The sequence below is a fragment of the Adelges cooleyi genome, unplaced genomic scaffold (genome assembly GCF_023614345.1).
Source record: "Adelges cooleyi isolate 19-005CV unplaced genomic scaffold, UGA_ACOO_1.1 ACOO_flye_CR_arks_rails_tigmint_CR_PRNA_614, whole genome shotgun sequence".
NCBI classification, from domain to species: domain Eukaryota; kingdom Metazoa; phylum Arthropoda; class Insecta; order Hemiptera; family Adelgidae; genus Adelges; species Adelges cooleyi.
Genome location: NW_026096312.1, coordinates 26,572 through 39,523, shown reverse-complemented (window position 1 = coordinate 39,523; position 12,952 = coordinate 26,572). Strand labels below are relative to the sequence as shown.

The 12,952-nt window shown below is 28.8% G+C and overlaps 1 protein-coding gene across 1 annotated transcript; it reads right to left on the bottom strand.

Moving 5' to 3' along the window:
• Positions 1-2,471: 2,471 nt before the first annotated feature.
• LOC126844084 (uncharacterized) lies at positions 2,472-4,484 on the bottom strand. Its single transcript, XM_050581939.1, has 2 exons — positions 4,248-4,484; positions 2,472-3,713 (listed from the first exon to the last, which is right to left on the bottom strand). The coding sequence occupies exons 1-2, from the start codon at positions 4,404-4,406 to the stop codon at positions 2,472-2,474; spliced, it is 1,401 nt and encodes a 466-aa protein (XP_050437896.1). The 5' UTR covers positions 4,407-4,484.
• Between the last annotated feature and the right edge of the window lie 8,468 nt (positions 4,485-12,952).

Here is a 12,952-nt window from a genome sequence, read left to right as displayed (position 1 = left end):
CATGAGTTTGCTGCCATTATGAACAATTTCGTTTAGTACTTTATTATTTTTGTAATGCGCTTATATTTTAATGTATGTGAAAATGATGGGACAATAATAATTTATTGACTCAACAACTTGGAAAATTATACAATTTAAAAAAATATTCGACATCAGCTATCGGCTAGAGGATACGTTTAAATGCGTTGGACTGAATTTGCTTGTTGATTAGTTTGTGTTTTTCCGAAGTTTAATATAAATGTTTTTTAAAACCTGTGTAATGTGTACACAACAACAAAATAACGGTATTGAATCCAACACTTGCACACGAGTAGTATATTATTAGGTATATTAGGCGTTATAACATTTAATACAGGGTAATAATAATAATAATACCCTAAATAATATAGCCAGATTTTTTTTTTATTTACATCCGCCACACACACCAATGAATAAGCCCTGTCACTCTTTAAAAAAAAAAAATTAAGAAGAATATATATGTTTTTCTTTTGCAAAAATAGTACATTATTGGACTTAAATCTTATTCTATTAATATTTGTGTGCAACCAAATATTGGACGCGTAAAATTTCATATTATAATTGAATAATAGTTGTAGATATTTTATAAAAATAAGGAATACGATAAAAGATATTATAAATATATGCGTTACAATTTAAATTTCAAAAGTTGCCATAAAAAAAATTAAGTTGGAAGGGAGGTTAAAAAAAACAATTGTGATAAATTGAGATCCATTGCATAAAAATACTATGTAAAGAAAAAATAAAATTTCTTGTAAAGCCCAGTAAAATATTGAGTGATCAACGATAAGTTTTGTTCTATCACATAACATAATATTTCACCCTTTTAGTCTTAAAAATACATGCAGATCTCTTATAAGCTTAATCATAAATATAATATGCACTCAACTTGCGTTATAAGGTTTATTTCAATCTTATGTTCACACAAATTGTTAACGATTTGTTTTCATACATTGTAATATACAATATTTTTTCAACTATTTTTATAATTTTATTTTCTACCTTATCGAAAACAAGATATTTTTCACAAAAACTATTGTAATATAAATTAACAGCTCTAGATATAATGCAAACATTTGTTATGTTATATGTGTACTCAAATGTTTGAACTATATATTTTCTTGCATTGTAAAACCATGTATCATAGTAAAATACTCAAAATACCAAAAAAAAAAACCGAAAAAATACAAAGCTAAAATATCACAGCGCCCAATTATATTAGAAAAATAATTATAATTTAGTTTTTACCTTTAGGAACTTACCATTTGTTTACATTACAACAGTCGCTGTTAAAAAACGCTTGGTTTTGATAAAACATAATAATACCATATTGGATTACAATACATTAACTGTATGTAAATTTAAAAAAAAAATAGGTACTCGTCACAGTTATTATAACAATTATAAAAGCGTTTGAAAGGGTCGAGTTAGTTTATCATATATGTAATAGTATATTTATTGAAAATTGTATAGCTTTCGAAAATTCGGGTTGTCGATTTTATCTTATATAAAGCTAAGACAAAATATATCTATCTTCTCATTTTCAGTGTGTAGCATTTTAAATGTTTTAACTATTTTCCGGCATAAAGTTGTGTACATTGTTATTTGTACATACTTAATTAGTTACTCTATCAAATTTCAATAAAATTGTATAAAACTATACATAGAGTTTACCGATCAAATTTATTTTTTATCTTATACTAAAGCAACAATAATACCTATCACGTACAATACACATTATTTAGCAAGTGTTATTCAGACTATGTACATATAGTTTTATTAAAGTATGACTCAAAAAAACAGTGTTATTTGTAAAACAACAAAACGCTACCAATATGTATCTATATAATAATAAAACACTCGTGTTGCCATAATCATAATTTATAAAAAAAAAATGCTATTATAAACAAATTCTTGAAATATTACCTACTCTCGACACTCGGACCTCTCCCTCTAATATCAGTCCATTTCTTTAGATATAGGTCTATCACTTAAAAACGTTTATAATATGTTCTGCTTAAAATGTGACAATATATTTTTTATCCGACTTTTCCCCTAACATTTTACTAGTATGACTGTTGAGTTGTCTAAATAAACTGATAACAATTTTGGTGCAAATCACCTGTTCTATTTATTTCATAGAACATTTTTTGAAGGTTACTTTAAATTATAACCATCAGCACAGTTTAATGGGATCTATTTATTAGAGCTCAATTAAACTAAATTCATATCAAATATATTATGTGTTTATGAAACATATGGTCAGAATTGCACTACGAGGAACGCCCTAAAGAGAGGGTGGATGATAACGAAGCAAAGGACACGGTTAAAAGGAATATGTGTTTATTTAATTATTGTAATATATACGTCAAACAGATTTTTTTATATTAATTATTATAACTTTAGTAACTATTGTTTGTAGTATTATGATATTTGTATTCGATACATTCAAATCAATTTCCAGGGAAAACCGAAAGATGAGTATTTTTACTTCCATCAATAAAGAACGATAAAACATCAAGTGTTAGTCCTTTTAATTTTGGTTTATACCATCCTTCTAATTCTTGTAAATGTGTTTCAATTGCGTTTCTAATAACAGATGGTGCGACTTTATTAATCTTTGAAATGTCGACCAATTCAGTTTTATTAGTATGCCCAATTAAATATGTCAAAATCCTATTTACTTCATCAACAATTATTTTCAAAACTTCTTTAATCTGCCCTTGATTTGGTTCATCACAGAACGTTAATACTTGGTTTAACGTTTTGTCTTCAATGTAGCTGATCTCAAGCAAGTTAGCAATCAGTTTCTTGACAGTATTACTAATTATATGGACGCTAGGATTGGTATACAGTGTCACCCAAATGAAACAATATAGTTTTACCCTGAAAATATCTATAAACATTTGCTGAAATTTAATATGTCTAAACGGATCGTTCGTCCAATCTTGCTTAACATTAAACTGATCATAGACCTTTCTAAGCTCACAATTGTGCCTTTCCTTAATCACATCCCAGTCAATATCAACATAAGGCATTGGTCTAATCAAAACCGATTCTTGACTCCAAAAGTTCATAAAGAATAAATGTGAGGTGATAGGGAGCAAAGGTTTCTTGTAATTATAATGTATATGTTTATCAACGTTTAAAGTATGACATTCCTCAATTTTCCTACTTGTTGTATGATTAGGGTCTTGTAGAAGTTTAAATATGTCCGTTGTGTATTTATGTTCTGCGCACATACCCACCAAATCAGCTAAAGGTTTTCGAAACTGTTCTAGATCACACTCGACTCTATCCATATTCAATGATTGTGCCACAAGGTATAATGAAGGTGTCCATAGGTTGATATGTAATTTCCAAAGCCAGTCGAACACTATAAATTTCCCTTTGTATGCCATCACTATCATATTATCTACATGGTTAAAAATGCCTATATTATCCCGAGTTGTCCCATATAAAATGTACTGCAATATCACATATTGTGCGCATTGAATTTCTTGACCTTTGCGGTAGTATTTCAGTTGAGCAAGTGTTTTAAGATTTAATGAATCTTCTGTGTTGCTGGTCAATATTCTTATTTCGGCTGCATTAAAACTAATGGGAAGGTCCTTAAATGTCTTGTAAGTATTCAGCAGCTCAATGAAATCCTTTGAGTAGTTTCCAACATTGATGTATTGCTTCAAAAACGCAACCTGACAACATAGACATTTGTAATATTACAAATAAAGTTAAATGTATAATGTATAATAAGTGGATTGTATGCAACTTAAGCTATATCACTAAAATCGTTGGAAGTTGGAACAGTTAATTTATATAGAAAAGGAGACATTGACATGGTTCCTGTTCATATACCAAATGGTGATTATCATGCTGTTGTTCAATTTCTAGTATAAAGACAGTTAAATACCCAATTCATTGCATTTTTCAACTAGTGCTTTATCTAATGACCTCAAAGGGATTTTTACATTTGATTTTAGTATTAAATAAGTTATCTTTTGGATTTCCTATTTTATGTTATTTAACGTGGATATTGATTGAGTATATTCGGGTTACAGGAAAATCGATTTTTAACAATCAATAAAGCATGCCTTTTAAAATTTAGTATCAGTATTTAACACTGCCGGTATGTTTTAGGGTATTTTTATTGGAACAGACAGTAGACAAGTCTTAAATATTTATAGTTATTACGTAATAAATATGATGACATGTTTTATATTTTTTTTTACCTTTGTTTCTTTTGATAAATTCAACTTCCCCACTGCATTGCTTATCTTTTCGGCAATAGGTCTAGACACAATTATATTAGTTAATGGAGATGATGACACAGTCGTTAAAGAAAAAACCAACTCTAGTATTAAAATTAAAAGACATGAGTTTGCTGCCATTATGAACAATTTCGTTTAGTACTTTATTATTTTTGTAATGCGCTTATATTGTAATGTATGTGAAAATGATGGGACAATAATAATTTATAGACTCAAGAACTTGGAAAATTATATAATTTAAAAAAATATTACACATCAGCTATCGGCTAGTGGATACGTTTAAATGCGTTGGACTGAATTTGCTTGTTGAATAGTTTGTGTTTTTCCGAAGTTTAATATAAATGTTTTTTAAAACCTGTGTAATGTGTACACAATAACAAAGTAACGGTATTGAATCCAACACTTGCACACGAGTAGTATATTATAAGGTGTTTTATAACATTTAATACAGGGTAATAATAATAATAATAATATAGTCAGATTTTATTTTGATTTCCATCCGCTACATACACCAATGATTATGCCCTGTCACTCGTCATCAATTACTTTCAATAGTACTCGATACATCAAATAATAAAAATGCACAAGAAAATATTAAAAACCGAAATCATACTTAAATACAATTGTAATATAATATGTTATATGTTGGGTTTTGTGATAGATTGCTTATCTCAAAAGTAATGTTTCAATTTATTTTTTCTCTTTATCATCAGACTCACTTAACTGACCAAATAAATGTTGTAATTAAGATCAATCCAGTACAGTCCAAACCAAGCACAGCAAGAAAGTATAATAATGTGAGCTGCAATGTCCACAAATGAAAAAGTTAATTTGAAAATGAATTGATCACTTTGAGTTATAGTAATTATTGAAGACTTGTGACCTCATTCAAAAAAGAGTTTTTTTGAATGCATTGTTATAATTACTGTGATTGGTACCTATTTTTTTTAAATTTACGTATAGTTAATGTATTGGGTTTTCCTAAATCGCAATTTTTTTTTATAATTATAACATACAACAATGCGTTTTTGTAAAATCATTTATCGTGTAAATTGTAATCCAATATTGTGTTTTTGATTTTTTTATCGAAACCAAGTTGGTTCAACCAAGCTGTTTTACAAAGCGACTGTTGTAATGTAAACAAATGGTAAGTTTCTATAGGTATCACAAACATTGAATATTATAGGAATCTTCGTATTTTCCAAAAAAAATTTGTATAGTTTTACTATTTATTTTTTATCGAAAACGAGGTGTTTTTCTTAACATATTTTGTTTTGCAGTTGTTTTTGTATTTACACATGTGTTTGACCGATTTTATTTCTTACATGGTAGCAGTATCTTGATTTTTCAATAATTATGTATATATATATTATTTTTAAAGATTTAAATACTCGAATAGTTTTATAATAATATACATTACGAATTAGATTGTAATTCCTACTTTTATCGATATTTCATAATGTACAAAACCTAAAATATAATTATTTTTATAATATAATTGGGTGCTGTGATATTTTAGCTTTGTATTTTCTGGTTTTTTTTTGTTGGTATTTTCAGTATTTTACCATGATACGTGGTTCCAATATGTAAGAAAATAAATATTTTAAACATTTGAGTACACAAACAACATAAGAAAATACATTTAAAACCAACTCGTTTACGAAAAAAAACTAAGATAATTCTGTAATAATAGTTTTTGTAATGTATAATGTGAAATTTTAATAATGTACGATCTTTTAGTTGTTTGTCATTAGCTTATATCTCAAAAGTTTTTGTGAAAAACAAATTGTTTTTGATAAGATAGAAAATAAAATTATAGAAATAGTTAAAAAAAACATTGTATATCATAATGTAAGAAAATAAATCGTCACCAATTTGTACTGACTTTTTAAATGAATTATTATTGATATTCGAACAATAACTTCCCTTCACATATGTATACAGGGTGATTCTTTTATAATGAACCACTCATTATCTCATGGAGTTAAATGAGAAATAAAATATTTCACTATCTATGACTGCTTTTGTAATAACAAGTTATTATGTCGTCTATAGCTAATTCTATAATTATTCTGTAGTATTCAATTAGGCCTTTTTTACCTGGTTTAACCTTACATTTAAGTACCTCAAGAAAAATAAAACGATCTTCATGAACACGGTTAAAACAAAAATGTGTTTATTTATTTATCATAATACAAACGACAAACGGTTGACCATTAACAAACCTGACTAATATTAAAATTAAACTAAATATGTAATGTATAATAGATTATTGTATGCAACTTAAAGACAATCATTCGATCTTCAAACGGTTTTTTTATATTAATTTATATAACCTAAGTAACAATCGTATGTAGCATTTTTATTTATTATACTAGAGCTTCGCTCTAGCTGGGGGCTCCGCCCCCAGGCCCCCGAGTCGGGCGGGTAGGTCACAGATTCCCGGTACTGTACCCGGCTACGCCGGGCACGCTCACGTCCCCTCGCTGCAAAGTATTTTCGGGGAGGTCACAGATTCCGAGGGGGGTGCCCGGCTGCGCCGGCCACGGTATGTGGAAGTCAGTGCACAGCGGTTCCTAGAGGGGTGCCCGGCTGCGCCGGCCACGGTGTCGAGCCATCGCAATACGTCTTAAAGGAATGCCGTTATAATTCATGGTACCTATAGGCTGTATCTAGTAATCAGAATTCATACCTAGTTATGGACAAATATTTTGCAAGCTAAGTACTGATTAAGTGAAGAGTAAGTCTAGCTATGTATCTGTAATTTCTTTAAATTTTAAATTGAAAAGAATAGTCTAGAAGTTAGACGGTTAATAAATATCAAGTGTCCGGTGTTGCTTACTTGGGTTGCTACCACTTTTACCAATTTGTATGAACTACCAATGTCCAGTTCCTTATCAGCGGGCGAAATTCGTATTGATAACTGATAAGGACGGCAGGTCTCCGAATGTATTTAGCATTCGCTCGCTCGGCGCCGTCGCTTCGCTCCGCCAATTAAAAATATCCTAGGTTTGTCGCTAGTCTATGAGGAGGTAACAGGTTTAAAATTAAGTTCAAATTAAAATTTTAAAAAGTTAAAGAGACTTGATAAGAAGCTGGCCATTGGGAAAAAGTGTATAATGGAAATTGTCTTTGGTAAAAGTTTTTATATTATAGACCACGTCATCAATATAGGCCGGTGTCATCCCGCTTAACTTTATGAGTTGAAAACAGATAAAAATGTCTAGAGGACAGTCAGCTAAATGTCTGTTAAGGTTTACCTTTGTGAAACAAAATTTGTTTAAACGTAGTATGTTATATGTCTGTACACAGCAGTTCCGAGGGGGGTGCCCGGCTACGCCGGCCACGGTGTCGAGTCAGCTCACTACGTTTTAAAGTATACCGTTATAATTCATCGTACCTTTATCTAGTAATCATAGTTCATACTTAGTTTCGAAAAAGTGTTTTGCAAGCTAAGTACCGGTTAACTGTAGTGCAAGTCTAGCTATCTGTCAGATCAGAAACGTCCTACTACTAAAGCGAGTGTGCTACTTGCTTAAAAGACAATTTTTTTTTTTTTTTAATTTGAATTGTTTGAGGTGTTGTTTACTCCACGGGCTTGATAATAGCTATGGTTAAAAATAGAAAGAAATGTTTAGAGGTCAGTCTGTATATGTCTGATATGGTGTTCCTATGTGCAACAAAACTTTTTCAAACGTATACGTTATATATCTAGATATTGGTTGAATTAAAATCCTTATTTGTTCAGAAATCACCGTCTATGCCATTATTCGGTAATGACGTACTGTACGTTTAGAATGTAACCAACAGCATAATGCATTAAATATGTATATTAAATGTCTGGTGGTTTAACAGAAGTTCATAAGTGTTTAAGAATTCAAGAGTAAATCACATGAATGAAATGTCTAGTTTATATTAAAACTTAAAAGGGAAAGAAGTGAAGAGTGATAAATACATTATTTTGATTTTTGATTGACTATTTGGCAGAGCTTATAAAAATGTCCAAAGAGAGGTTAAATGAAATGTCTCAATGCAAATCTTTTAGTTTTTGGATCTGGACCTTTAATGCTAAAGGTACTTTGATACTTAAGGTCTGACGTTTGTTGGTTTTTAGAAGTTTAAAAGTGTGGAAGAATGATATGTTTGTGTGACGGTTACTTAGGAACTCAAGAGTACAAAACATGAATGAAATGTCTGAAATAATTTGTAGCAAATATTTTTGATTATTCGAGTGTCCGGCGGTGATTATAAAAACGGTCAGAGTACAAAATGATAATAATAATAATATTCAGTGCATAAAATACCTAAATTATTTGATACTTATCCAGACATATTTTATACATAATAGATAAATTGATATATACATTAATACTTTTTTAAGTAAACCATGAAAGGTATATAAATCCATATGTTGATATATTTTTAGATGGCTAACCAACAATTCATCCTACTAAATGATAATAATCAAAAATTTTAAAATAATTTTATTTTTCATTATGTAGTATCAATTTAAACAAACATAGCAAAATCTATAGATTTACTATACTTTTTAGGGTGGAGCGAATACTTATAATTATACTTCTATAATTATACTTCTATAAATAATAAAATAGTAAATTAAATGTTGAATTTCAATATAAATTTTAACCCTTTGAAGCACAGCATTTTTTTCTCCGATTTTCTCTGAACATGATTATGAAGGTGGTAATAAATATATACAACTGTGCGAGAGTAGACTATTTTTTGAAAAAGTAGTATACTACTTATACCACCATGCTTCAAAATGTTAAAATGCAATAAAATGGTTTGAAATTAATATTTTATTTTTATGTTTTAATTATGCCCTATGTCTGAAATCACACCACAAAAAAAACCAAAATAGTCAATATAAATAAGTATCTAATTTAGTTCAAGCTATATCAACAGCAGCTCAAAAAAAAAAATATATATATACATACATATAATATAAAAAATTAACATTAAATAGTTAGTAAAAATAAATGTTCAGACAATTTTTTTTATTTTTGATTACTACTCATAAAAATGGTCTAAGAACACAAAATGTTGAACGCTAAAATAATCTAAAGACAACTGTTTTAAGAATTTAAAAAGATGATATAGGGACTTTTGCTGATGCTTTTAAAAAACATACCTATAAGTTTTTATAATAAGACTGTGTAAAAATGCATTTATTCGTTGGTTAAATAAGTATTATAAAGCCAGGGAGTAAAAACTGGAATGATTACAATAGCAAAGATGTTGCTATGTATAATGTGATTAAAATAAATTAGATCATGTGATATAGTTATTTTATATTAGAGCGGAATGAACACATAGATACTTTATGTCAATAATTTATATACATTTTAAGCACACAAAAGTATCCCCAGGTTTATAAAACTAAAAATTGATTGTTTTTAGATCTGAACAATTTTTATTCAGTGTATCAAATATACTATTATTATTATTTAAAAAAATATTTTTCATTATATATATATATATATATATATATATATATATATATATATATTTATATATATATATATATATATATATATATATATATATATAATTATTATTTTAACAACAATAAACTTTTCTTTAATTAATCCATGTATTATGTTATTTTTAGATAGGTAAATAAATGTTTTTCTACTAAATAATTTACAATAATACTTCCTAAAAATAAATTATCTGGAAAGTGAAATCAGATACATGATTTAAAAAAATAAAGTTATATGTTTGTCAATTTCAAAGAATACAAACTATATTTTCAACTTTAATGACAATTATTAGATTTTTCTTAGCTTGAATTGTTGATTTCCACATAGCTTACCTACAATGTCTGAATTTTCCAAAGTTAAAATATTAAAACCACAAATTAAGTCAAAAAACAATTTTAAAAACCCCAAACGGTTAGTGATAGTACTCGATAGTGATCATACATATTTATATAGGTAAATCATCCTACTAAATGAAATAATTAAAATATATTCAAATAATGCCAATTTAACGTGAAATAATATATCATTAAAAAAAAATATATAAAAAAACTAAAATAATTTTTATTCTATGTAGTGATCACAATTGTACAGCTTTAACAAAAAAATTTGAAATAATTAATGTCTTTATATTTGTACATCATTATTGTATGTGTGTGCACGTTAAGAAACTAAAGCGTTAAGAGAAGTCGGTTAAGACACTGTATAATGAAAAAAAAACTGTCAATTTAAATTAGGGTTGAGTATAGAGATTAGATAGGCACTAATTATTAAAAAATACTTCATAAATAACAAAAAATGAACTTCTACGGTGTAAGTTTTCTGTTGGCCGCAGGCAAATTAATAGGTGTCGGCATAGGATAACAGTCTGTAACCAATGGTAACAATAATAACTACTTATTGTATTAATTAAAGACAGAGTAGATAGAAGTAGCAATCAATCTTCTAAACGGACACGCGTCGGTTATGATTTCACTATATATTGGCCTAAAACAAATAATTTACATATATATAAAATAAGTCAGTAAGTTATTTAGTTGAAAATAAATAGTAGTCAAGAAATTTTTCAACAAAAAATATGAAATGTATCGTTATCACCACACACAGCGGTTTGAAAAAGATAAGAATTTAGTACATCTAATTAATTTGATAATTTGGTTTAAGCGAAATGTAATATACTACTATATATACTATATATTATTATATATATTCTAAATCTAAAAAACGTACCAACATCCAACGACGCATATTAATAGGTAATGTTTGCACACCGGGAAACACGACGATTTCTCTTGAACGAAAACCGTGAGCGAATTACGGACAAATATGTAATTAATAATAACTATTATACGTTTAATATATAATTGTATGTATATAATATAACAAACTACAAAGACAAAAATTCACCAAATAAACAAAACACGCCGTTCGCCGTTTTTAATTTTTATTATTATATATATGATAACGTTTGACACACCGGGAAGCACTATTGAATAAAAAACCACGTATGACAATGAACAACAGTGTAATTAATAATAATAATAATAATTTTACGTTTAATTTAAGGAAAGTACAAACTCGGCAATAAAAACAACACACGCCGTCACCGTTATTATTTGATACGATAACGTCGTGACATGATAAAAACGCGCGCCAACGCCACGCGCTGCCCAAGCCGCCTTTATGCTTGTCTATGAGCCAGATGTATTATACGAATCCCATGGAAGAGACGATTAGGCGACTGGCGGGACGTCGGCTATTTGAATTGACATTTTATTATTATTACCTTAAACAAAATTACCTTAAACAAAAAGAAAATGTTCACCTAGGACACGGTTAAAATAATTATGTGTTTATTTATTCATCATCATAATACAAACGAAAAACGGCATTTTTTGTATAAATTATTCTAACTTACTGTAACAACTGAATTTAGAATTATTATATTAGTATTAGGTATGATGTAATTAAATCAATTTTCAGGGAAAACCGCAAGATGTGTATTTTTACTTCCGTCGATAAAGAATGATAAAACATCCATTGATAATCCATTTAATCTTCTGTTAAACTGTCGTACGAATTCTTCAAATTGATTTTCAACTTTGATTCGAAAATCAGAACGTGCTAATGACGTCTTAATTTTGGAGAAGTCGGCCAATTCGGTTTTGTTAGTACGCCCAATTAAATTTGTCAAAATCGTATTTACCTCATGTATAACTATTTTCAAAACTTCTTCAACCTGCTCTTGATTAGGTTTTTTATTTAATTTATCATACAACGATATTACTTTGTTTAATGTTTTATCTTCGACGTAACTGAACTTGAGCATGTCGATAATGCTGGACTTCATCATAAAGTATAAAAACATTGGATAATCAGATAAATGCAAACCAATATAACAATATAGTTTTACCTTCATGATATCAAAAAACGATTGCTGAAAACGAATATGTTCAAACGGATTCAACTTCCATTTGTGTGTGACTATAAACTGATCATAGACCTTTTGGCGATTTGATGTGTACAGATACTCTATCCCAATCCAGTCAATAGTAACGTTCGGTATTGGTTTAATCAAAAACGATGTTTCGTCCCATACATATCTCAAAGATAAATGATTGACAGTAAGGGGCAATGCAGGTGTATTTTTGTTATATAGCTCATATTTTTCGTGGTTCAACTTATACAATTCTTTAATATTAACGATCCAATTTGGCCTACTACTTGATTCCTCCAACACAGGTTTATTGTGTTTATGTTTTAAATAAAAACATTCCAAACATTTATTTAACAAACTTGGCCTACTTACTGTATGATCAGGGTTTTGTTCATCTTTATCTATGACAGTTATATATTTATGTCCGACACACATTTCTACCAAATCGGTTAAAGGTTTTTGAAAGTTTTCTAAGTCGTGCACAATCAAATTTAACTCATCGGGATCACGCACGATCCAATTCAACGGTTGTACCGCGTCGTCCATAGTCGGTGACCAAATGTTGATATGTAATTCCCAAAGCCATTTAAATACAACGGATTTCCCTTTGTATGCCATCGCTATCATATTGTATACATGCTCAGTAATATGGTCTGTAATCGGTTTAGTACCATATAAGATGTACTGCAGTATCAAATAGTCGGCGCACTGAATTTCTTGAATCTTGC